Here is an 18,408-nt window from a genome sequence, read left to right on the forward strand (position 1 = left end):
TCTGGTTCTGCTGGTTCTGGAGCCTGGAGGTCTGTAATACCAAAAGGAATGAACATCGGACATTCATTTTTCCACAGGGAAGCAGTGCTGGAATGTGGTTTAATTTTAGGAAACAGATGTTCAGAAGACTTACTCAACTCAGAATGCTGACTTTGATTCTAAATGCAGCAAGACCTCATAACTTAAATATGTGAAAAAGAAAAATATAGGTCCTTGGGCCACTCTATTCACCAAACACTTGTGCTGTGTTCTTGGTACAAATCGAAAACAAAAACAAAAACAAAAACAAGCTGCTTTTGCCAAATTGAGGCCAGAGGCGAAGCATAACTTTTTCTAATTCAGTCGAGTGGCTAATGAATGAGTATTTAGGGCAGATGTACCACCGAGCGCTCAGGAATGAAGGTAATTGAGTCAATCATAGTGCTTTTGAATGAATGCAGGGCAGATTGTCATTATTTGCAGAACTCTGATTTAAAATAATTATTGTTGGCGTATCTCCCTTGCTGGATGTGTACTGTTTCATACGCTCCTGTAAGAAGTACTTTAGCTCGGGAGAACCACATAGAGATTTTTCTCTCTGCTCTTGGCCATTATTGTTTTACCCCATTGGGAAAAGAGAAACCAAATTTTTCTTGTTAAATATGCGATAATGATAGCATCAGGTGGTCTCTTAGGCTTGAAAGTCTTAAAGTCTTAAGCCAGTCTTATCCTACTTTCTTTCTTAAGCCAGATGTATTTTTTATGAATGGAGTCAGCTACAGATTGTGTGGGAGAAGTGTAAGATTGGTACTTAGATTTAGTTTATATTCAGAAAAGCTTCCCAAATTGTTCTTTGCACTTATCTATTATGCTGCTTAAGGTAACTGATACCACTTAATATTTTTTTAACAAATAGATTTTGAGTTTTTTGGTAATGGTAATCTATTTTATATTTGGTAATGGGAATTATGTATCCCTTTAATTTTACAGACTTACAGGCTCCAAAACCAGAACACCTGCTCCTCAGAGATGTGCACCCTGATCTGCAAAATCCAGGAGGATAGCCCAGCACACTGTGCTGGCCTGCAAGCTGGTAAGTTAGAACTATGCTCATGTTAGGAATTATTTAAATAGCAAGAAAAATAACTTTTTTGATAGTGAAGGTCAGGACATGATTGTTGCTTTGAATTTCCTTAACTCCTTTATGTTGCCAAGGTTTGGGTCTTGCTTGTTTTATTTCATTCGTGGGTCAGGAAAGATTGTTTAACCAACCGTTTTAACACTCATTTTTCTTGACATCTCCCAGGTGATGTCCTTGCAAATATCAATGGTGTGAGCACAGAAGGTTTCACCCACAAACAAGTTGTTGACCTGATCAGATCATCAGGAAACCTGCTAATGTAACTATCTGGCTGCTTCCCGTGGGGCTTCAAAAATGTTATGGTCTCTCATAATGCCTGTTGAGTGAATGAATAGGCTTTTTGTTCATGATCACAAGAAGGGAGGCAGTGCACCATAGCTTCGGGATTGGGTACAGACGTTTTTATCAGTTCCTTTTGTTTCTCAAGGTTTCCTCAAACTTGAACATGTTGTCAACATCTGAAGTCAGAGGACATCAATAGCCCAAACATCTGAGTGGGTGGGATAGCATTTTTTAAATTTTATTTTTAATTCAAATTCAATTAAACTGGCACACATTCTCTTTGGACAGAGAGGAATGGGTCCAGTTTCCATGGCTGATATAATCCTGTGGTTAGAACAAATGAAAGGTCAGAAGGGCTGAGTTTTTTCCTCTTCTACCACCAGCCAATTGTTTTTCTCTCCTAGTGTTCTGTTTGAAAGAACAGTCTGCTCGGCCCTCATGCCGTGCAACACACACACTCACATCTGCTACTATTCCCAACTTACTAATGGGACATTTGTTTCCCCAGTTAGAGATTCAACTGACATTTCCACCCTTAGTAACTAATAAGACCTTAGTAATTAGTTAAAAGATGGAATTCACCCATTCACTAAAACAATATTTATTGAGCAAATACTATGTTTCCAGCTCTGTGATAGGCTCAGGAGAGATAAAGACTCTTCTGTTGCTTTATTGTGGAAGGAGATAGGTAAGAAGAGCCTGCAACAATAAGTAATTTTGATATTTCAGTTATTGATAACTGCTATAAAGAAAGTAAAACAAGAAATGGGATAGAACATTGAGTGAGAGGGCTGCTATTTTAGCTTAAGTGTTTAAAGTGGTCCTTTCTGAGAAGGTGAGCTTTGAGCTGAGAGCGAAATGAAGAGAAGGGATGGTTAGATGAACTCCTGGTGAGAACATTTCAGATAAAGGGAGAGGTCTCTGAGTTCTCAAAGTGGGCTTGGCATATTCAAGGGATAGAGAGGAAGCCAGTGGAATTGGTGGTTGGTGAATTAGGAAGACTATAGTAAGAAATGAAGACAGAGAGTTCTCCAGGGAGCAGAGCATGGGCCTCACCAGCCAGGCTTAATCGTTTTAGAATTTATTCTGATCATCTCATTTATTCTTCACAGAAGTTAGTTATATTCCTATTTATAAACGAAGTGACTCAGGCTGAAATGAGGTTTAGTTAAGACCAACCATCTAGTAAATGCCAGGGCTGGGATTTGACCATCTGCTCTGGATGCCTGGCCCTATTCTCCAGCTACACCACAGCTGCTCCTTGTAAGCTGCCAATAAAAAATCTGCTGGACAGTCTTTAGTGATCCTAGTCTAAAACTTCAAAGGCTATTTCTTTGGGGTTTGTGTGAGAGTAGTTTTGAAAGATGACTGGTGGTGGTAGAGGACTGAGTCCAACTCTGTGAATCCTATGAGTTCAGGGTAAAGGTTGGGGCCACTTGAGCTCCAGAGAAACTTGAGTCTATAAGGTAGGAATCATATAGAGTCCAGGGGAACATGCTGGTGATTAGAAACAGAAACCTATATTCCAGATGGGTAAAGTGGGCAGACCTCAGGTGGATAATTAAAGAGTATTGGGTGGAGACAATTGGAAATCCAGAGATAAGGAAGATGAGAGACCGTTTGTACAAATACTGAAGAGAGCGGCCAATCTATGGCTGCAGTTCTGCCCACAGACATCTATTGCTTGGGCAGGTCAGGTCAACATTAAAGTGCCAAATAGATTCATAGGGATTGTCACTGTCGCCCAGAGTCAAGCCCGCTAATGAGAAAGCAGACAACGTGTTCTCTTGCTATCATCTCATTATCTTGGGCATAATGCTGTTGGAAATAGAGGGAAACTGGTCTCTGCATTTAATACTATTATTTTACCATGTCTTGAAAATTTTCTTGCGTCTTTATAGAGTTACAGCTTATTTATCAAAATGAATTGGAACCAATATTTTAAAAATGCTTAGTTGTATAACTCACATATCATATTTATCTTATGCAGATTGATGGCATCTAACTTGAGCCCACAAAACAAATCAAATCACTCAGGATAGAGCAAGTCTTTTTATTTTTAGAAGGGCATTTGGTATAGGGAGAAAGAACACCATTAGATGGATAATTCTAAGATTGAAGTTTGTACGCTTAAAAGGTTTTGAGATGAGAGTCATATGAAAGTTATTATCTCATAGTAGTTCTGGTTCTATTTGTTCTAGTTCCAAAATTAAGGCAATTTACAGAGGTAAAATTTCCTAGAATCTTAGGGAAGAAAGGATTTTCCCTTGTTTCAAGAAATAGCTTCTCGACTCCATTGTTTGAAAGTCCCTAGTGCCTGTTTTCATTGCTGTATCCCTCACTTTTAGCACGATGTCTAGAGTCTGGCACATAGTAGATGCCCAATAAATATTCACCAAATGAAGGAGGTGATTCACCCCGACCACACAAGAATAGGTTCCAGCAGAGAACAACCGTCATTGCCACATAGGGGCTTCTATAAAATGAGCTACAGAGTCTTTTCTTTCAGTCACCCTCTCAAAGAGAGTATTTATTTTCCATATTCTTTCTTAGAATGTTGTCAGAAGGTTTGGCTTACATCCAGATACTTGAAGTGCCGTGAGAATGGTAACATTTACGTTACTTTTTAAGGATAGCCTGTGCTCAAAGTGTAGTACTCCATAAAGATGGTACTTGTTTGAAAGAATCACTCATGCTATTCCTCTCCCCCTCCTTTTTTTGTTCAAACAGGATAGAGACTCTTAATGGAACAATGATTCTCAAAAGAAGAGAACTTGAGGCAAAGCTGCAAGTTTTAAAGGTAATTTAATTTAATACAGTGAGACACATTTTTCATCCTTGAATGTGAGTGGTAGAATAAAGATCTATTTGAAGAATTGAGATAGCCCTTGAAGATGAAATGTCGTGATGAGACTAAACTGCTGAATTATCAAGAGCCATACAATTACCTTTGCAGGAATATTAAATTCCACAAACCAGGGCAAATCACTTTCTTCCTTCCTTCTTCTGCATGTCTATGAGGCTCAGAAAGGCAACAGGAAGGCACATCACCTGAAGAACTTTTCATTAATGCACCTGTGATCTCTTTCAATTTACATTTTGTTTGGAAAAAACCAAAGAAGTAGAAGCTGTCTTTTTGTCATTTTCCCAAGTGCTATATATGTGTGCAGGAGGGCCTGGGATTTTTGTTTTTCTGTTGTCCTCCTCTGCGTCCTTTCGTTTTGCCTCATTCTTACTACAAAAATCATCTCCCTCTACTCCTGTGGCTGTCCTTGTATCTACTTTCACTGGCAAATACAGTGTCAACTTTGAAGAGGAAATTAAAGTTTACAGGAGATAGTGTACAATGCAGGATGTTCAGTGAAAATTCTCTAGGCTATTTGAGGGTCTTAAAAATCTCAGTTTCCTAGACTGGTGAGGTTCTGGCAGACCATGAAGTCTAGGCCCTCGCTCATTTGCATCTCAGGATGCGCTCAGTTATTGAGCTCAGGAGGGTAGAGTTAGTATATTCCTACTTTATCTTTTATTCCTCCCTTCTACCACATTTAATTCTTCAACAAGACCTGTTTTCTTCTTTGTCCACATTGCTTTTATATTCTTGTCATTTTGCTTACCCCTGTGATCTTTTGAATCAATTTATAAAATTCATCGGAAAAAAGTCCTCTTCAGACTGTGATAGTAATTGAATCGTATTTATAGAATAAATGATATCAATCGACGTTATTATGGTTTTTGCTTTCCTTACTTCAAGCACAGGATCTCTCTTTCCATTCAGGTCTTTTATGTACTTCAAAAACATTTTGTAATTTCTTCATACATTTCTATATATCTTTGATTATATTTATTCCTATATACCTTCTAATTTTTTTGCTATAATTAATGTGGTCTTTTACATTTTCAACTGCTTATTGCTATTGATTTTTGTGTAAAGTTTTAAATCCAGGAGTCTTGCTGAACTCCCTTTATTCTAGTAATATGTTTGTAGATTCCCTTGGATTTTTTTATATAAACATAGTATCATCTGCAAATAATGAAAGTTTTGCCCCTTTACTCCCAATTATTCAACTAGTTTATTTTTTCTTCTCTTACAGTATTGGCTAGGACCCTCAGGATATTATAAATAGTGAGTCATCTTCTTCATGTTAAAAGGGGTGCCTCTAACATTTTATCATTAAATTTTTGTAAGGAGTAAATAGTTCTTCATATTATATTTAGGTTTTTTAAACTGTCGAAAGTTAATTTGTTTCTGCAAAAGAGAGAGAGTCTTAGTGAACATCATTTTCAAAAAAGTAAAACTGGCTTTTTCAGGCTTTTGTAAAAAAAAAAAAGGAAAGAAATGTAGAATGTAAACTAGTGATGTTATTTAAAACACAAGTGAAAAATAGGTTTATGTTTCATGGAATAAAGAACTCTATTGCACAACACATATTTGCATGCTTCTAAGCATTTTCTGTTCTTTGAACATTTTCTCTTGAACTTTTAATATACATACTTTATTATTTTTTCTAACCTAGAAAAATTTCAACATCTCCATCCTCTCCCAGAACATCATGAGGACCTTAACATGTTTAAATGTCCATTTAAGGCTCCATCTTCCTTATTATTGCTTACTTGAGAAAATTCTATCCATTTTTAAAATGAAAAAGACAGGCTTTTTTTCTTAACAGCTGGTAAACAAGTATACCAACCTGTGAACTGTCAGCCTTGCCCTTGTTTCTTGTATTCTGTTCTTTACCTCCAGGTTTACTTTCCTTCTTGCTGTAGTATTATACTCCTTTAGTGAGGGTAGGTGGGTCTTTATTGAAAAATATCTATTTCACTGCTACTATAGAGAGTTTTATAGGTAATTGAATTATTCTAAGTTGGTGTTTTGTCTCCTTAGCACTTTGAACGCTTTGTTCCTTTGATATTTTGTTTATGAGGGAGCTCCTAATTGTTTATCCTTTGTAAGGTACTCTGCATTTTCTATATTTTCTTCTAAAAGTTTTAAAGCTTTTTAATATCCAAGTCTTTAATTCATTCAGAATTAATTTTTGTATGTAGTATGAGGTAAGATTCCAATTTTGTTTTATTTTTTTCTATTTGAGTACTCAGTTCTCCCAGTACCATTTATTTTATACAGTCCTTCTTTTTCCCCAACGGACCTGCAGTAAAACCTCTATTTTTAAGCTAGTTCCAGATATGAATGGATCTTACAGGCTTCCAATTCTGATCCATTGATCAATTTGTTTATTTCAAACTCAGCTATTGTACCTTTGTAATAATATTGATGTCTGATTGGGCAAGCTTTCCAGGTTATTCTTGGCCCTTTGATTGTCTGTATACATTTTAAAATCAGATTGTTAAGTTCTATGAATGTATGTTGGAGCTTTGATAGATAATACGGCTTTATATAGATAGATCAATTGGAGGAGACTTGACATCCATATGGTATTGAGTTATCTTACTGACAGACTATCTCAGTAAATAATTTTTAATTATTTTCTTTCCATAAATTCCTATAATTTTATGCAGATAGATCCTATGCAGCTTTTATTAGATTTATTCCTTTGTAAAATGATTTTTTGTCCTTATTATAGTTTCTTTATTAAAAATAATGTTTTGATTGAGATTAATGTGTAGATGTGTGAAATCAATTTTTCTGTGCTGTTATAGTCAAACACCCTGCTAAACTATATAATTTCTAATAAATTACAGATTATTTTGAGTTTCTCATGAAGATAATAACTATCTGCTGAGAATGATATTTAGCTCTTTTTCTTATTTTGCTACACTGGTTAAGGCCTATAATACAATGATGGATAGAAGCTAAAATAGTAGGCATCCTTGCTTTGCTTTTGACCTTAAAGGGAATTCTTTTGATTCTTTCCTGTCTCTGGGGTTATACTTTTCAGGTTAAGGAGGTTCCCTTCTACACCAAGTTTTCTGATAGTTTTTACAGTGCTCGTGTATTAAATTGTATCAAATACTTTTTTTCTATAAGTGTTGAGGAGGTCTCATTTATTTATTTTTAAAAATCTGTCAATTTGGTGAATAACATTTAAAAATTTTCTAATGTAAAACCACCCTTGCATTTCTATAATAAATCCAACCTGGTCATAACTTATCATCTTTTTAATATACTTGTAGATTTGATTTGATAACATTTTCTTTAGCATTGTTGAGGGTAACTTCATCTTACAGGTAGAATGGCTTGTAATTTTCTTTTCTCAGACTATCTTTTTTAGTTTTGGTATCAAATTTACTGGACTCTTAGCATGAGGTGAGGAGTCTCTCCTCCTTTTCGTCCTCTGGTAGAATTCTTGTAACGCTATCTGAATCATCTGGGCTTGTGTTTCTTTTTGATGTGAATACTTCTAAACTCTGTTTCAGTTTCTTTATTAGCCATAAGACTGCTCAGGCTTTCTATTTTTGTTTGTTTGTTTGAGCCAGGTTTATTGAATGATGTTTTTGTTAATAAAGTTTTAAAATTTTCAAATTTATTGCCTGAAGTTGATAATAAACATTCTGTTCTCATCTTTTTCTTTTCTATCGCAGCTGTGCTTGTGTCCCCATTTTCATTTGTACTACTTTTTATGCCTTCTTTCTATTTTTTTTTTCTTGGTAATTCTCTCTAGAGGATTTCCCATTTTTAAGCTCTTTTCAAAACCCAGTATTTCAATTTTGGGCAATTTTTCATCTTTTGCTGGTTGCTTTTAAGGTGTTCTTTTGTCTTTCCTGATTTACAGTTTCACCACAATGTGATTAGGTCTGGATTCATTTCTAAATTTATACTGCTTGGAACTTGCAGTGTCCTTCCAGTCTAAAGGCTTCTGACTTTCTTCAGTTTTGTATAATTGTCAGCTTGGCCTTTTTGAATACACCTTCCTCATCATTCCCTGGATTATCTTCTGAAATTTCTGTTAGACATATTTCAGAGTCTTTTGATTTACTTTCCATGCTTCCTAACCACTTCAGATTTTGTATCACTTTATCTTTTTTGTTATGTTATTTTTATTGAAGTATAGTCAATTTACAGTATTGTGTTCATTTCAGGTGTACAACGAAGTGACTGAGTTATACATACATGTGTGTATACGTCTATATCTATATTCTTTTTTTCAGTTCTTTTCACTGTTACGTTATTTTTGAATTCTTTAGTAATATCTTCAGTAATGTTGTCTGTGTTCTGTATAGAATGTGTTTTTTCTCTTGAGTTTTAAAAGTTAATTTTTTATTTTCAAATAGTTCTTTTTCGTGTCTATCTGTTCTTCCTTTGTTTCAAATTTCTTATTCTTAGGAACATCACATTTCTCTCTCAGAGGATTGTAAATATTCTTATTTTAAAGTCTTTGAACACTTTTCTATTTTTATTTTGTTGTAGAGAGTCCATGTCCTGATTATCAGTTTTGTTGTCTTTCTTTTCATTAAACTTCTGTGGAGCTCCGGAGTCTGGACTGCCCATTTCCCTGGGCCTCTCCCTTCCACTCAGTGTGAGAGTTGGGCAGTGGCCTCTGCTCTGCACTTCAAGGCTTCCGGTCTAAAGCCAGGTCTGGCAGCTTGGATGCCTTCCCTGGAGGGCCGGTGTGCTGCTCAGTTCAGGTCATGAGGCCACGTTTATGTGCTCCTGCTTCTCTGGGTACATGCTCTCCATGAGCTTTAGTCGCCCTCAACAGCTTTGCTCAGCTCCTTTTCACAATGGTGGAGCTTCAGCCAAGGTTCTTCTCTCAAGCAGGAAACTTGTCTTTGTCTCTGCCTCACATAATTGCATTTAAACTATCGCCATAGGGTCCAATTTCCTTGTGACCTCTTTCTTTTTCTCCAGATCCAGAAGACTTTTGGGTTCATTTCTGCTCACTTTCTTTCATTTCTGTTCCTTTTCTAATCTTGAAATTATGAGATTTCCAGCTCATCTCTTGAGCCAGAAATGTCTGGGTCTGACCTATTAACCAGAGTCAGGTTGGCTTCCCCTTCACACAATGACATTTAGTTTGTACATCCTACGTGTGCATTGTGTCCCTCAAAGACTCTTTGTGGGGCCATAACCTCTTCTTTAGAAACAATGGTGCCTTCTGAGCTGTGTTTTCAGGGATTCCCTTTCTCATGGCCTGTGATTCAAATGTTTAACATGAAAACAGTACATCTAGTGGGCTGAGGGACCTACTTTTTAATCCAGCTCTGATATTTACTGCGTTTGTAGCCCTTGGGAAATATCTTGCTACATTAAACCTTTATTTTCTAATCTGGAACTTTTTAGGACAGTTAGAAAAATTAAACAGCATATTATCCATGAAAGCACTATAAAAGTAGTAAAGTGCCGTGAAAATGTTTAGCTATATGTCTCATGTAGAATGAAAACGTTGGAGATATGTTCAACCAAAATATCCAGTCTGTGATAGCTGAGTGTTATTCCAGGAAGCCATCCTTTCATTTATTCATTTAGCCAATATTTACTGAGCATCTGCTATGTACCGGGCGTACTGAGCTAGGCACAGCGAGGTGACGTGATCCAGTAGGGTTAAATCTCACATGTACTTTAATTTTCTTCTAACAGTGAGAGGTTAGATTTGTCCAAATACACTACTGTGATATTAATAATAGGCTGACTCTGAGGAAAATAAGGAAGCTTCAATATAGACTAAAAACTCTTAGTCACTTTGACACATCTGCTCTTTGCATTGGTATTTTCTTGGTTTAAGTGACGACATACTTAGATGACTGGGACAAATCAACAGATTTGACATTTAAAAACCTTGACTTTCACAGAAACTGTTTGGCAAGCTCTAACTTTGTATTTCTGCATAGTAAGTGCAGAAATACAACTTCCTCTTCTCCCTATAATTAGTTTTGAGCATCAGTCTATCCTTATGCTCCCCAACTAGACTCTATTCTCTTGCAAGAGATAAACCTCTTTAAGAAAGAAAAAAGGGCTTGGTATATATGCCAGATCCCTGCTAGTTCTGTACTTCCTGGTTTCCTAACTCTGACCTTCACATGACCACAGGTTTACAAGAGCTGTAATTCAGGTAGCCCAGCAGTCTCATAACCAGGTAGACTATATTATAGTACAGAAAGAACAAGAAATTAACTGAGCCAGATATTTTATGGCTTTGACTCATTGATTGCATATTATATTGACAATCATAATGATTGCTGCTAAATGTTACTCTTATCAAGGCTTGGAAAATCCTGCCCAGTGATTGTTCAATTCCTGAACTGAGGAACCAGTCACTTTCCCCCTTAAACACTTAATGACATTCTTGTAATATTTTCTTTTCCTTCAGTCTTCCCCTTCCAAATGTGCTTTTTTCCCCCTCTTCCTTTTTAGCCTTCACCTGCCCCTTCCAGATTGATTTGTACAAAGGACCACTTGTTTCCAACTAGGCTGGCTGTCCTTCAGGATAAGTGTCCCCAGGCAAATCTGAGCTGTTCTTACCTGCTGGACTTGCTGTGGGGACCTGAAATGGCAAAGGAAGGGGTGGAGTAAAGAGAAAAGACGGGGAGGGAGAAGGAGCCTTTTTGCCTTGTCAGATGCCTTCTGCTTGGTTGACTTTTGATTCCAGCCTGTGGGCTAGGCCAGGCCTCACGTGCAGTCGTGACCATTACAGCAGCCATTTCATCTTTCCCTGGGCCACTGCTCTCATGTGCGGGGTAGCCAAGGAAGGAAGCAGTTAAGAAGTCAGGGTGCTTACAGTGTTCTAAGTTTAGCCGTCCAAGAAAGCCTTTTAGAACTGGTCAGCTTCCCCTTTTGGGTATAGAAAATAAGTAGATATCCAGCAGAAAAGACTATTTTAGTGCCCCAGGCTTATAGAATGATGGTGTTTTTTTTTTTAATTGAAGTATAGTTGATTTATAATATTGTATTAGTTTCAGGTGTACAGCAAAGTGATTCAGTTATACATCTATTTTTTTTCAGATTTTTTTCCGTTACTTGTTATTACAAGACACTGAATGTAGTTCCCTATGCTGTACAATAAACCCTTGTTATTTACTATCTTATGTATAGTGTGTGTATCTCTTAATCCCATACTCATAATTTATCCGTCCTCCCGTTCCCACTTTGATAACCATAAGTTTGTTTTCTATGTCTGTGAGTCTGTTTCTGTTTTGTAAATAAGTTTATTTGTATCATATTTCAGATTCCACATATAAGTGACATCATATGGTATTTATCTTTCCTGTCTGACGTACTTCACTTAGTATGATAATCTCTAGGTCCATCCATGTTGCCGCAAATGACATTATTTCGTTGTTTTTTTATGGCTGAGTAATATTTCGTTGTATACGTATACCACGTCTTATGTATGCATTCAAAATGATCATGGTATTTTTTGAACACTTACTAAGCTGTACCCACTGTTCCAATCATTTTACATTTACTAATGCATTTAATCCTCATGACAATTCCCAGGTTTAGGTTCTGTTCTTGTTCTCATATTGCTGATGGAAGAAGCCTAGAGTGTAAAAGCCTTGCCGAAACAGCTAGTAAATGGACACAAACCTAAGCAATCTGTTTCTCTAATATTTTTAAATTAAAAAAATATAAATATCATTGTTTCTATTATCTGTTGTTTCTATTGAAATGACATCATTGTTTCAACTTGTTGGTGATACTAGATTATTTCTTGAGAAATTAGTGTTCCCAATATTCTGCTTTTATACAGAAAAAGAATCTTTCAAATGAATGGGAGGGATTGTTAGTGATAGAAAGAAATGAAAAAAAAATAATGACAAATCTCAACACCTGGAAGTAAATTGCTATCTTCACTGGGTTTTCCAAATAATTAGCACTTTTCTTCTTTCTCAGCAAACCTTGAAGAGAAAATGGGTGGAGTTCAGATCTCTGCAGTTACAGGAACAGCGCCTGCTTCATGGTAAATGTGATTTCCTGTTCAGAAACCACACTTACATTTCATTCTTTCAGTATTTCTGCCTCTAAATTGTTTTAAGATTATCATCATTACAAGAAAAAAAATTGCCTAGCATGGATTGAGAATAGTAGCCTGTGTTTCTTTGGCATGGCTTTTGGAGTGACCACTGTATTTGGAGGAGGGGTAAGTCATCATCACACCCCCTCCTCCATACACAGAACACATGCACATGAAAACATGGACACAGGTGCCTGTGTGCACTCGCTCTCAAGAGGCACCTGGGGATTTTAGAAGAGTAATATGAATGATTGCCTGATTTTCCTACTACTTCAGCAGATGAATTAAATTCCTGAGAACATCTGCAGTTCAGGGGCTGGGTAGTTCTCAGAAACTCTTGAAGCTGGGAATGGTAACATGCTTCTTGGGTGGAGCTCCTATTATTTGCTCAAATTGTGTAAGTTACAGTAATGCAGAGAAATCCTTCCTCATGGCCCTCAAATCCAAAACAGAAATATGAAGGATCGTTATAACAGTAAATGCATGGCTCTTGCTGTTGTGTACATTCTGAAAAGAAGGGTTGAGTTGAAAATTTGTTGACATGGCATTTGCCATGTGACTGGTATAACCTGAGGAATGAACTTGTAGATACAGATAATTCGCTGAAACCACTAACTGTGTGGGTGGGAAATATAGGTTGTATCTTCTTCAGATAACACAGAGCTAACGTCTCTATAACCTTAGAATATCTGTTTGTTAAAAGTGATAATCTGTTTACAGAAGAAGGATACATTTAATTCTTAATTAGGCACTAATTTATGGCTTAGGGGCTTGTGTCAAAGTTCTGTTTTTTTCAAAAACAAACGTGTATGAGTTACTTCTCTTTTCTGTGTTTCTAAATTAATATTCTTAAAAACCTATAGCAGGCTTTGTTGGGGGGGATCTGAAGTTTGCTAACCAGACAGAGGCACACATTTCTGGCCACTTCCTGGATTTCTGTAGACTTGAGGGTGTTTGGGATATCTTTGCCTCTACTTCCGGAGCATCCTGGAGTGGAGATGGGGTTTGGTCTGGTAAGTGTAGGCAGTTCTATGGCTTTATGGAAGTGGCCTTGTATAGACACGATCCTTAGTTCAGAATCAAGGAGTTTGACTTTTCATAGGTCATTGTTGTACATATTTTTTGAGAGATTGAAGGAGTTCTTTAGCTTACTTTTTCTAGACCTACAGTAAATATCCAGGGCATGAGTTTCTACAAGCCAACTGCTCGCCAATCAAAAGAAATTCATCAACTTGTTGGGAGATGAAATAAAATTGGTTTTGTTAACAAAAAGGAAAGCATTATAACTAGTCACCACAGGGCTGGCCCTACTCAACCTTGCAGATCAAATGGAAAAATAAGCAGTCTCTTTTTATAGTGTCAACCAAGGGCAAAGGAGAGCAGAATTAGAGATTATCAGCACAAAATAAAACAATTTCTGAGTGTGTAAGGTTCTATTACTTTTCCTGAAGCAAAGTCGTCTTCTAATGATGTTTTTCTCATGCTAGTATTACAAATAATCTCCTTTCTTTTAGCAGCATACTAACCAACTCAAATAGTACAGAAACAAGTGGGATATGAACAGGCTGTTGGTGTGAGATTAAAATTTGAGTTTGGAGAGCCCAGATGTAGGTTATAAAAGGTTGATGAAGAAATTCAGCTAAGCAGATAACATTCAATTTCTTCAAATGAATTATTACTTATTTTAGGACAGGGATGTTTTCTGGATACACTACCATTTCAAAGCATTTAAGTATTAAAGTGTTCTAAGAATCAACTGGGCATATCGAGGCTGGAAGATATCCTTTCTGTTTTAAACATCTTTGAATTCTCTAATAATCAGCCTACAGGGGCAGGTTTTATAACTGTGTTTCCCATACACTTCAAGTGATGTTATAATAATTTTACAATTATTAAAAAAAGATAGTAACTAAAAATCAGAAGAACTAAAATAGAGAAAATCCATAAGAGGCATTTCCCCAAGTATATTCTTTGGAGCCCATTTCTATGATAATTTTAATAAAAGGTGGCGTGGTCACTACAATATAAGAAATGATTCTTTTGGAAATTCATAAGTCACACTGGCATACTGTTAGATGAGTTGAACTGTTCTCATATGAAGACTCTTGTTTCAATTTATTTAATCTAGCATTACCATTTTTGTCACCATAGAACCCTTTTACCTGGAAACTAGTTCATGAACAAATAGTTTGAAAAATCATAGTATAAGGTTTATTGAATGGTCTCATGAACAGTTACTTATTCATGCAAGTGAAAATTTAGTGAAAAGTATTATTTACCCTTATTCTTTCTTGTGCCCTTCAAAGAGAAATTTGGTGTATTTACTTATAAGGAGTGATGCTCAGATCCATTTCCCAGTAGTCTTTGTTTTCTGCTTTCTAGGTGATGCAGCTAACTGCCCAAGTTTGGAAAATATGGACATAGATGAATCAGCTTTGTTTGGACCCCTGCCGGGTTCAGCTCTCCTGGACCGGAGTCGCTTATCCAGTGAGAGCAGCTGTAAGAGCTGCCTGAGCTCCATGACGATAGACAGTGAGGATGGGTACCAGACATGTGTGTCTGAAGACTCGAGCAGGGAAGCCTTCAGCCGGCAGACAAGCACAGATGATGAGTGTTTTGTCCTCAAGGATGGGGATGATTTTCTGAAGAGGTGTTCTTCAAGGAGGAACCAGAGCATTAGTTCTGCTAGTAGTGGGTCCATGTCTCCCTTGTGGGAAGGCAACTTCTCAAGCATGTTTGGGACTCTGCCCAGGAAAAGCAGAAGGGGAAGTGTCCGGAAACAGCTCTTAAAATTCATCCCTGGCCTTCATCGCGCTGTGGAAGAGGAAGAGAGTCGCTTTTAATGGGTTGTAGTGCCCTTTCATATTAGCTTATTTCATAAATGTCTTCAGATTCATTTAGACCAACTCCACCCAGCTTAGCGGGAAAGTGCAGATGGATTGCAAAACTGACATCCCATTTCATGGCAAGAGTGAACTTTACTTAAATTTTTGTATCATTATGTTTGCTCCTTCAATCATTTTTGTAACCAGAACAACTCAAGTTCCAAGCAGGCAGTAGGAAAATTAAGTAATAAATTAGAAAATATTAACAAATTAACACAAGTGCCTGCTCATTTTAATGCTGCCTGTGAAGGCAAGAGTAAAATTTATTTTCTAGATTATTCATGTAAAATGTTGAGAACTTTTTGGAGTCAAGTGTGAATAAGAAAGTGACAGAATATAATTATTTGGAATACCTTCTGTAGGTTAATTGGTAGGTTACAAAACTTTATATTTGCTTAAGCTCGGTAGCCTTTGGGGAGGCTTATTAATAGGCAATTTTGAATGTTTCTGTTCAAATCTATGAAAGATTATAAACAAAGATGATCATCAGCCCTTTTTTACATCCACAATGACAATAAATCGGGAAGTATACGATTTAATATGGGGGTTTAAACTTTATGAGCTCCATGGAAAGATGTTATCTAAGATGGGTGCTAAGGAAGCCTATAGTAAGTCCTTTTTTATTGGTAGCCTAAACAAAATGGATGAGGTTGTCATTCTTACCTAATTCAACTTTTGTTCTGCCTAAACATTGATGACAAGTCTAGCTCTCTCAAGATCCTACAGCCTTGTGATTTTTTTGAACAAATGTCTAAAATTTGAAAAATTAGGAAAAGTATTTTCCTCCTGTAGATTTTTTTCCACATTACTCCTCACTTTATATTATATATTCCAAATAGTTATTGCCTCAGCGCTCTTTTGTCTATTCGTTATGTTAGTATCACATTACTTCTAGCCTTTCAATCATATTTTTATTCAATACCCATTAAAGTCCATGATTTCTCTGTTCTGGTGATAAAGCTGCTCATTACCTATATTCTAGGGTAGATAATCTGGACAATGCAATAAATAGTCCTTACTGATTTTAAACTCCGTGTGTGTGTGTGTGTGTGTGTGTGTGTGTGTGTGTGTGTGTGTGTGTGTGATAGTTGACTTTGAGCGCAACTGATACACTTAAACACTTAAATAAACTGAGTAAAGAGTGAGTCATTTTGAGGAAAAAAAAAAGAGGTGAAGGTAAGGAAGCTTGTAGGGTAAGAAATAAATAATAAAATAGAAAAAGATTTCTAATTGAGATCTGCTTCCTATTAAGTCTCTGAATTCAGAAGTATCCAGTGGGCTCTGCTTGAGAATCACTCATGTGAAAAGCAGAGCTTTCACAGGAACAACAGCAATCTTGTCTGTCATTTACTGAATGCATAATAGGTTGTAGATGCTTGCCATGTCATCCTCGAAATAACCCTGTAGGGAGATGTTAGGCATACAGATAAGGAAGCAGGTATTGGGAGAAGTTCCCATGGTCGGTGGCAGTGCTGATATTGGAAGCCAGTTCTTCCCAGCTCTAGCCTACCCGCTTAGTCTCTCTAGATATTGCTTACCCTTTTGCTGGGTCTGTGTAGTTATCACCACAGGACTACCTCCTGCCCCAATCCCAGGAAAATTTAAAATGTGCAATTGTAGATATTGCATGAATAAGGATATTGTAAATAGGAAAAAAAACATTCCTATTTGGTAAATAGGAAAACAAACATATATTTAGGGTGACTCTTCCTTCTCGCTTCCACAAGCAAGTTTTCAGATATAAGCACATTAATAACTGCATGGTTAGCAATACATTTATTTTCAACAAGGGCTTGCAAATCAATTGTGATTTGATTGATACTGCTTATTTCTCATCGTAGGCTAGAATTATCACGTTAAAGATCTGTTTACATGAATGCAGTATTATCTGTTAATCCTATTTCGCCAAGTCAAGGGGAAAGAAATATCACATTTATTTGAGGAAAGATGACTTTAAAGTCTTCTACAATGTGAACAATGTTTCAAGAACTACCACAGTTCATCTGGAAAAGCAGACAATATGTCATTTGCTTTTCAGTGGTTTTAAGTGTTAAATATAGTTTAATACTTTCTTACAGTAAATATCAAACCCAAAATGGTACAGGGAAGAAGCACATGGCATGTTTTGCTGCAGTCTGTGATGAGCAGAATTAGAGTCAAGAATTAGATATGTTCAGGAAAAAAAGTTAAGCACTTTTTAACCAAAGTACAGGAAGTAAGGGTATGTCATGTTTTGTGTGTTCACAAGTTGTATGAAAACTCTTGTTTAGTGGAAATGTGGGTAAATTTCTCATAGCACAGCTTTTCAGACTGAATCTGACCTCAGTGGGGCTTTAGAAGATTTCATTTCTCTAATTTTCTGGTGCACAATGACCACAGGACTCACTTTGCTATAATTTACTGGGAAAAGAATGAAGAGTTTTTTTTAACCCCAAAGTTGTCAAATATGTAATGTTGGTGAACTTATTAATTGATAATTTGTTATGAAAATGTATTTTTCTAGTATGGCATTGATTGATAAGCCAAATTTGAAGCAAGCCTACTGGGAATTACTCTGTCATGTGACTAAAAGGAACACCACCATGTCAAACAGGTTGGAACCATATTTTTTGAAATGAACTTTTATTTATTACTTTCTACTTTTCAATTCTTTTATATCTTAGTTGCATGATACAAACAGTATTAAAAATCCCACTTTGAACTGAATATCAAACTTGGACACAGTTTGTGTGACTAATCATAAAGTATAAATACCTATGGATGTATACAATCTAAGCACAGTAAATAACACTTAACAACTATACTATCCTTCAGATCACAAAATTATTGGTGCTTTATATCCATTTCCTTACAGAACTACGGGCAATAAAATAAAAATTTGATACCTTTTTGAAATAAAGAATGCTATTCTTCAGTGTCAGAACTTTCTGCTCTCTCTCTCACTTTACTTACTTACTTTAAATGAAATGGTTGTTTTTAAAGAAGATTAAAAAAAATCTGGGTGACCTCTTAACACCTACCTCTTTGTGGTTCTTAAGAGGCATTACCTACTTAATTGAAGCTTTGCACTTGTATTAGCTTTCTGTTGTTGTTTGACAAATTACTGCAAACATAGAGGCTTAAAACATATTTATTATCTCAAAGTGTGGGTCAGGAGTGTGGGCAAAGCTTACCTGGGTCTCCTCAGTGTCTCACAAAGCAGCAATCACGGTGT

The 18,408-nt window shown here is 36.4% G+C and overlaps 1 protein-coding gene across 2 annotated transcripts in view; it reads left to right on the forward strand.

The window, feature by feature from the left end:
* Nucleotides 1-17,945, forward strand: part of CYTIP (cytohesin 1 interacting protein) — a 73,692-nt gene extending 55,747 nt beyond the window's left edge. For both annotated transcript variants that reach the window (XM_060301498.2, XM_070045859.1), the window contains 5 exons: nt 970-1,072; nt 1,286-1,379; nt 4,133-4,202; nt 12,189-12,255; nt 14,692-17,945. In XM_060301498.2, coding sequence (XP_060157481.1) covers nt 970-1,072; nt 1,286-1,379; nt 4,133-4,202; nt 12,189-12,255; nt 14,692-15,152 — 795 coding nt within the window. In that variant the 3' untranslated portion in view covers nt 15,153-17,945. The remainder of the gene's footprint in view (nt 1-969; nt 1,073-1,285; nt 1,380-4,132; nt 4,203-12,188; nt 12,256-14,691) is intronic.
* The last annotated feature ends 463 nt before the right edge of the window (nt 17,946-18,408 follow it).

Source organism: Globicephala melas, chromosome 7 (assembly GCF_963455315.2).
Source record: "Globicephala melas chromosome 7, mGloMel1.2, whole genome shotgun sequence".
In the NCBI taxonomy this organism is placed as follows: Eukaryota; Metazoa; Chordata; class Mammalia; order Artiodactyla; family Delphinidae; genus Globicephala; species Globicephala melas.